General features: G+C 35.7%; 1 protein-coding gene across 1 annotated transcript; it reads left to right on the top strand.

Annotated features, from left to right (window-relative positions):
* Positions 1-4,937: 4,937 nt before the first annotated feature.
* On the top strand, positions 4,938-6,516 carry LOC132610985 (protein LIGHT-DEPENDENT SHORT HYPOCOTYLS 3-like). The gene is made up of 2 exons (XM_060325385.1): positions 4,938-6,115; positions 6,280-6,516. Exons 1-2 carry the CDS (start codon positions 5,569-5,571, stop codon positions 6,312-6,314), a joined length of 582 nt encoding a protein of 193 aa, XP_060181368.1. The 5' UTR covers positions 4,938-5,568; the 3' UTR covers positions 6,315-6,516.
* The last annotated feature ends 2,406 nt before the right edge of the window (positions 6,517-8,922 follow it).

Here is an 8,922-nt window from a genome sequence, read left to right as displayed (position 1 = left end):
AAACAACTAAGGGCTAACGAAAATTGGGCAACATTTCCTTTGTTTCAATAACCTTCTGTATATAATAAACAACTCCCAAGCGTCAATAATAACACCTACGATATTACAATCAATAAACTTCATCAAGTTAAACATTATTCAATTCCCAACATTCCCTTTCAAAGTCACCCATAATCATAATTGCAACACAACTTCATATTCATTCTCATATAACACTCCTTTAACATCATTTGCACCATTCACAACAAGATTACACTCATGGTATGTCAAGAACTATGACTCAAGTCAAGTTACCATTCAAGAATTCCACTATTTTCATATTTGAACTTCATACTCTACTTTCTTCCATAATCCAAGTCTTTCAACTACTCAATATTCTTAGTAACATGAATTTAAATGTGAAACTCACCTTTGATCACATAGGAATGGTCCTTGGATGAAAATACTCCACTTGAGAAAAGCCTAACTTCACCACCCCAGAGGTTCTTGGCTTCTATCAACCCTAGTGAACATTCTTTCACTTGATTTCCCTTGATTATTGGTGTTTAATCCTTGATTTCTCTTGGATATGTACTAATATGATATGGGGAATATTCTAGAGGTTTCAAGAGTTGAAGAGAGAGTGAAATCTGAAAATTAAGAACAAGGGCCGTTTATTTATAGCTGGAACCAGAAAATTCCAGAGAGGCAGTTCGACGGCCCGGTCGACTGTCCCATCGTCGTGTCGACGGTCCGTCGACTTGCCCCGTCGATTTGCGCTTGTAGATTTCAGTTTGCAGAAACATATTGACGGTGCACAGTGAAGGTCCGTCGATACTGACTGGTGTCTGCAGAATTTCCTGAATCAGTTCAAATTGCGTCGATTCTATTCGTTCAACTTCTAACCCCATAAATCACTGGGATTACCTGCTGGTACATTTGTTCACTGGGTAAGGCACTTTCCACCTTAACTTCTCCAACGAGCTTTCTTCTCTCGCCTCAAATGTCTTTGGAATCTTAATTAGAATCATTAAGTATTCCTTCTTACTTGTAGGGCATCATATACACCTTAACTTACATTAGTCTATTCACCGCACAACACCCGAAATTCCGAGGTGTAACACAGGTTCCTCTTTTTCTTTGGCTCCCTTCTTTCCTGATCTTGTTTTCTTTTCAGCTCATAAGTTTTGAGATTTCGAATGAGCTCATCAACGGTCATTGTTTGTGAGTCCTTTGCTTCAGTAATAGCATAGACTTTCCTTTCCCACGAACTCGGCAAAACACTAAGTAGCTTACGAACCAGTTTGTTGGTAGGAATGATTTCACTAAGAGAATTGAGTTTATTGATTATGGAGGTGAATCTGGTATGCATGTCATGAATGGATTCACCATTCTTCATCTTAAAGAGTTCATACTCTATGGTAAGCATGTCTATTTTGGACTGCTTTACCTGACTTGTTCCCTCATGAGCAGTTTGAAGAGCATCCCAGACATAACGAGATACGATTGTACTCATCAGCTCCAATACCGCAAACAAGGATTTTCTTGGTTCTGTAACTCTTTTCAACAGCTTTGCAGTCAGTCCAATTGTACTCCTTCCTCGTCTTTGGAACTTTGCAACGCCAGCCTCATCTTTCTTCATAGGAACAAAAAGACCATCACAGATAATGTCCCACAACTCAGAATCCTCAGCCATGAGGTAGTCATGCATCCTTGTCTTCCACACCCATAATATTTTCCATTGAATCTTGGTGGTCTTTTGCTAGATTGTCCTTTCTCTAGGTTTGATGAAGCAACCAATAGAAAGATCTTTTCTAGGTGTTAACCTTTTAGAAAGAACCTACTCTGATACCAATTGATAGAATATATGAGTCCACTAACACAGTAGAGAACTAGGTTCTGTATCTGTTCCCTCGAGTAAAACAGAAAGTAAACAACACAAGATATTTACTTGGAAAATTCCTTGCTGAAGGGATCAAAAATCACGACCTAGCGGAATAGGATTTCCCAAACTTCACCATAAATGAGCAACTTCATATTACAACTTATTGTAACCTAGGAATTAAACTCTTAATCTCTTCCCCCTTACAACAACTCTATTGTTAGACCTTTACAATAACTCTATTGCAAAGACCACACCTTGACTAGCTCTAGCCAAGTAAACAACTGAAAAGGTTGACAATCTGTCCTACTATGACACTTCTTGAAAGTAGTGTAGGAATACAAATAAAGAATGAAAAAAAAAAAGACTCAACAAACCTAAGGACTTAAGACATCTTCAGTGATTGGGATCTGGTCCTTGTGTTTGTCAAAGCTTTGTTCTTGAGAGCACTTGGAAAGCAGTAGCGGCTAGCACTTGGGATAAATGATTTTCAGATTTGCAAGTGTTAGGGTTACACTTGTAACATGTTGTTTATATAGGGGAGCATATGAGATGATATGAAAGAGACATTTTATGAAGTTTTGACCTCTAGCAAACTGCAGTTGTGCTGCTGCTCTGCTGCTAGTAGGTACAGTGCAGCTTTACAGCTGTAGAGTTGATCCTGCAACTACTAGGGGACCTGATTGTATCTGGTCCCTACCCGATTCTTCGAGTATGTTTGGCAAATCATCAAAACTCGAAATAGCATAACTTATAACTCAGTGAAAATTAATATCCTCAAATCTTATATTCAGGTTTCCTTCATTCAATAGGCCATCTAATGTCAGACTTCTACCTCTAAAAGGATTTGTCCTTTTTATAGTGTCTCATAAGCTTAGCATTTGCCTCATTCAACTTGATCATGTTATCCACTAGGTTATTCTAAAGACAAAAGACCTTCAAGGTCAGCCATATATTTTTCCTTCTCATTAGTGGCCTAAAAAATATTAAGGAATATCTTCAGGGATTGGCGCAAGGGTTCATACTTCGCGTCCCTAGGGGTCCGACCCTTACAAATTATATTTACCTGAGATGGAAAAATAATGAAATCCTTCCATACAGGGGCAGAGCCAATAAGGGTCAGGGGTTCCCTTCCGCGAAAAATTACACTGTATATACAGGTTAAAATTACTTTTTATGTTTACATTGTAGATGTTGAACCCCCTTCGCTTCTTCGTATGTTCACTTCTTTATATTTTTGAACCCGCTTAGTAAAAATCCTTGCGTCGGTACTGCTTCCATAGCGCCAAATATGGTGCTAGTGCAAGCCAAGGCGCACACGACATGCCAAGTGTAGTGCCCCTAGGAAAGAACTCTACTCAGGCCTGGATTTGCGTCCCTTAGAGCATTAACACGCATAGACCAGAAACATATAAGACATCTAAATCTTTGGGATTCCGATCTCTCCGATTTATTTCTATCGGATTTGATATCTCTTTTTTTTTTTTTTTTTTTGGTTTCTTTCGGTTAATCTTCCTTCACCTGCAATACCTCGTTCACGATCTCATCTGTCTATTGATTCGGGAACATCTCATATATAACGAGTGTGCACCTCCTAAATCGTCAAGTTTTGAAGTGTTAATTAAGGTGCTCTATAACCTCAATAATTGTATACGTTGAGACCCAAATAAGAATTTACACCAAGTAAATCATTTAGAGAGTAAAACGCGTATATATCAAGAATTCCGTTCATATGGCTGGAACTCAACACCTCTGTCATATGGCTGGAACTCAACACCTCTGTCTACACAGGAAGAAAAGGTAAAGATTGAATCTCTCCCTCTTATTCCCTTGATAAGGAATGTGATTTGCCAACATATGACTAATCTACTATAAGGTAATTGTATGACTTTATTTAAAAGACATTTGTCCATTTAAATACATCTAGAGATGTTTATATAGTACCTCTCCACTGTAAAATATGAGAGAAGAATGGGCAATACCAATTTCAAGTGTAACGCTACAATAATCCAATAAAGATTCTCAAGAATATAAAGAGAGTGAAGAAGTTTTCAAAAAAGGTGATTCACTTCTCTCAACTTATTTCTTGTTCAATCTCGTCCTCAGGTGCACCTATACTATCCCGAGCCTCCTCTAACCTGTATGACAAATGTGTAAATACCTCTCATTGACCTTCCTATCCTCGTATTGGTTCATATATGTGTTATGCTTTCGTTAATTACTAATTAAACACGAAAATATATAACTATATATGGCTCTAGAAATTTGTGGGACTTTACATTACCGTTGCCATTATGACCACTAAGTATGTGCGGTCTTTGAACCAAATGGTTGACATTTTCACCAAAGCATTGTCTAAACATTTATAAAGTTTTTAGAACTTGTGGTCTTAAACATGTCATAATATTCTTATGATTGTGAAAAAATCTTATTAATAGTAAAATGAGAAATATAGTACTAATAAAGTTACCCCTTTCGTCTCAATTTATATGACGTTCTTTTCTTTTTAGCCAGTTAAAAAATGAATGACACCTTTCTATATCTACACGTGACTATTTAACTCAAAAATTCCTATTTTACTTTTAATAAAATGATTTCTAGCCAAAAAATTTCTCTAGCTTGTTTTAGACTACAAGATTCAAAAAAAAATTCTTTATGTTTTAAACTTTGTGTCAAGTCAAATACCTACGTATAGATTGAGAAGAAAGGAGTAATTATTTTTAAATTTAAAAGCGTGTCATTCGTTTTTAAACTAATAAAAAAGAAGGAAGAAATGTATGTCACTTAAACATGGAAGAAGTAATTACCCTTGTAACACTAGGAGTTTGTCGTACTTAAAGACCTTTTTTTTAATAGTACGTAAAGAACTTAATTAGAATAACAAAAGATTTAGTCATGAAGTCATTATCTGTGGCACAAGGGCGTGTTGGACAGTCAGAACTGGGCATGGAACTGTCATTCGAGCCAGAGAGAGTGGGTGAATATTGGAACTGTTTGCTTCCTTTTTATATGGCCCCCATGTTTTCTAACTTTTTCACTGTCTCCATCTTACCTGCTGTCATCACATTTGATTAATTTTCCTCAAAAACCCTATTCACCCCCCTTTTTCAGCTCTCTCTCCTCTTTCATCCAACCACAAATGAAAGACAGCATTAAGCAATAGCTAAGAGAGGGGGTTAGTTGCTTCCCCTCTTTTGAGAAAAACCCAATCTTTCATCATTTTCAGAATACTAAGCTACCAAATCAACCAACAGGACAGTCTTCCAAGATTTTCTACTATTGCTCAAACAAAGAAACTCCAAGAAGTTCAAAGAACAGAAATGAACTGAAATAAAGAAAGAAAAAAGGAATCCTTCCACTCAGTCTCCCATCAATCTCTTCATCAATATTATTCAACCCCATCATCCTTTTGCCTCTCCAGTACTCCTTCTGTCTTGTAGTTTACAAATATGGTAATCTTCTGATATTTCAATCAAGAACCTCAACATCAACTATTTCCCATCTTAATTTTCCTTTATATTCGCACCATATCTTTCTTCTCATTTGAAAAATCTCCTTTCTCTTATTAAACCCTAAAAAGATCCCGAAAAACAAGGGTGGCCCAAAAAATTAGCAGAAGAAGAGGAACAGTCACAAAATCAAGAAGTGACTGATTATAAGAATCAAGCAAAGAAAACCACAAATCGCTTAAGGAGCTGAAAATTAATATGGATTCCTTTGCAGAAGTAGAGAGTTCCAATCATTTAGCGAATACCAATAACACTCACAACAACAACAGTAATAATATTACATCATCATCGTCATCATCGACCTCAAGCCGATACGAGAACCAAAAACGTCGTGATTGGAACACTTTCGGTCAGTACCTCAAGAACCATAGGCCCCCACTCTGTCTTTCCCGTTGTAGCGGAGCACACGTCCTTGAATTCCTTCGTTACCTAGATCAATTTGGCAAGACCAAAATCCACACCCCAATATGTCCATTTTACGGTCATCCAAACCCACCAGCACCTTGTCCATGTCCACTTCGTCAAGCTTGGGGTAGTCTCGATGCACTTATCGGTCGTCTTAGAGCTGCTTATGAAGAAGATGGAGGAAAACCTGAAACGAATCCTTTTGGTGCTCGTGCTGTTAGGCTTTACCTTCGTGAAGTTCGCGATTTGCAGTCGAAAGCAAGAGGTGTTAGCTATGAGAAGAAGAAACGGAAACGTCCTCAACCACCACCATCTGCTCAGCTACCACCACCATCATCAGGTGAAGCTTAACATGAACTTGAATTATTACTAGCTAATATGCAACATTAGTAGCGGATTTAGTTAAAAAGTTTATGTAGTTCTTAATTATGTCACTACGTACTAGGGTTTGTTTATTAATCATATATATTCATGTATTGTACTGTCAATTTTTGTCTTTTGTAGTTCTGCTGGCCAGTCATCATGGATTCAAAGCATAGGTTTGCAATGTACGGTTTTAGCCTATTAATTAGTAAGGCTAGTAGTTGGAACTAGTAGCAGGAACATAGTTCTTGTACTCAAATTTGTAGTAGAAATGTACTTAATTTGGGAGCAACATGACTAAGAGGAGCAATGCTTTGGAATAAGTTTAATTATCATTCATATTTAGCATTATGGAACCGACATGATGCTTTCTTGCTATGCTATCATCGTCATTATAACTTCATTTTCCTGTTTTCTGGGCTGTTTTGTATCAGGGCATTTTCCCTGCTGATCATTTCCCATAATTATGATATAGGGTTGATCTCCAAGCTGAACTTTTAGTTGGCTGTAGGATCTTAAGTATCTGAGTGCACGTAATAGTGAAGTTAATAACCTTAAAAATAAGGCCTAATACATAGGCAACCTCTTTAACTTGTCAGTACATTTTATTTAAACATTCAATGTACAACTTATTCCAGTTGATCAGCTAAACACATGATAAATTTGTTCATATTAGACACTTTTGCCTAAAATTTTGGAAAAACTTTTGTATGTGTCTACTCTCAAGCGCCTGTTAAGTTGTTAAGTTAACCATTTTTTTTTTTATGATATGGTCAAGTTAACCATAAAATATGTTATCTTTTTTAATTATATAAATCATGCCTCAACTGGAAAAGACGTGAGGTTTTATGACCTATTGAGGCAAATACATAATTAAAGGAGGCGACACATTTTACGTGGTTAGCTTTCCTCATAATGGGCAGTGGAGAACACGCGCAAAAGTTCTTCCAATTTAATTCGAAAGTGTTTAATAGAAGCACTTTATCATGTGTTCAGGTGTTTAATTGAAACAAACTGTGTTTCGAGTATCTAAATGAAATTTATTAACAAGTTGAAAAGATTGTACGTCGATGTATTGAAGTTTAAAAATAAGGTAAGTAACGTATAACAACACTGGTGAAATGAGTTTGAGTTTCTATGTCGTTCTCCTTCCTGATTTTGCTTTTCAGCCTCCAACTTTTGCAACTTTATTTGGTGCTCTCTGAGATTTAAATGTTGGTTTTATACACGAAGTATTCTGTTAATAATAAGTACTTCTTCCGGTGAGGGTTCTCATAGATAGACAGAGCTCATGCAAATATGCAATAGTGAAAGCTCTTTAATGTGTTTAGCGGTGAATTATAGTGATTAAGCCTCATTTGTTTTCATTAAGATTAAGACGTCTGAATCTAAATACGTATTTGAATATTAAGATGTGCATCAAGATTAAGAGTTTTGAATCTGAATATACATCTGAATATTAAGATGTTGTCCATAGATTTGAACACTGAATGATTAAGACTGTTTGTTTTCAATATCTGAATATGTAAAATTTATCTTTTTAAACATACTAAATATAAAATTCAAATAAAATTAGGAATTAAGCATTATATCAATAAGATACTAAAAAAATCTCAATTCAGCAAAATAAAATTGAAACAATAATATTTCAAAGATATAAATGAATATTTTATATTTGAAAAATAATTTGAACTATTGCATATGCATTCATCCTTCCGAGAAAGACAATTGGAACTGCATATGCATTCATCCTTCTGAAACACCTTTTCCATGGTAGTAAACATACAAATTAAGCATTTAAGCTTACACAAACACCAAGCCTTAAATGGACTAAATAATATCATTCTTATAGGATTTATATGTAATCTCAGGGTAATACGTGCCTCGGTTTTTCTCAGTCCTATTTACTGTAGATTTACCCAGTGCATAGAATAAATAAATTAAAACTTTTTTGCAGAAATATTCACGTTCTTCTACCGGTTAATAGGTCATCAAGTGGGTAAAGATATTAGATATGTAGGATTCAAACAATTGCAGAATTACTTTAACAAAGATTTCTGGCAATAAAAAATTCTTGGTAAAGAAGCTGTAAGCCGAAGAAGAACGCGAATTTCACAAAATAATAAGCAAATTACTTGTAAAGATTTAAAACGTTACCCGTTCAAGAGGCAAAAAAAAATTGGTTGCCAATTGATAGTTGGAGAGGGAGAGGGAATAGTGAAATTGTTTTGCACAGAAGAAGAAACACAGCGTGAAAGTTTGGCTGAGAAAAAGCAATATATATTTTAAGAGTCTGAATTGTGTTAAAATTTTATTACAGATCTGGTTCATTCAGACCTAGTCAGACCATTAAAAGCTTTTTAAGAGGGATAAAACAAATGCACTTAATGGGCTACATCTGAATGATTCAGATTTAGACCTAAAAAACAAACACACTTAATGAATAAGATCTGAATAATTAAGATTTAAATCTTCATTAAGTGCAAACAAATGAGGCCTAAATCTTATTGGTGACTTATATATGCATCTATTAACTTATTGCTGCTAGTGCTGTCACTTCACTTAGGGGTTTGATGAAATTGGCAGACAATGGTGATTCCTTATGTCTTCAAAAGAGCTATTGGGTAGCTAATTTATTCAACACTTTGCTTTATAAATCTCAGGTTATGCTGATTACCAGAATCTTGAAAGAGTTTAAGTTATCTGCACTAATACTCTTTCCGTTCATTTGTACTTGTCCACTATAAATTTTTCACACGGTTCCGGCTCCTCTCCATTACATCT

The sequence above is a fragment of the Lycium barbarum genome, chromosome 9, assembly GCF_019175385.1.
Source record: "Lycium barbarum isolate Lr01 chromosome 9, ASM1917538v2, whole genome shotgun sequence".
NCBI lineage: Eukaryota > Viridiplantae > Streptophyta > Magnoliopsida > Solanales > Solanaceae > Lycium > Lycium barbarum.
The sequence above is the reverse complement of the archived record's forward strand: the minus strand, read 5'-3'. Positions and strand labels throughout refer to the sequence as shown.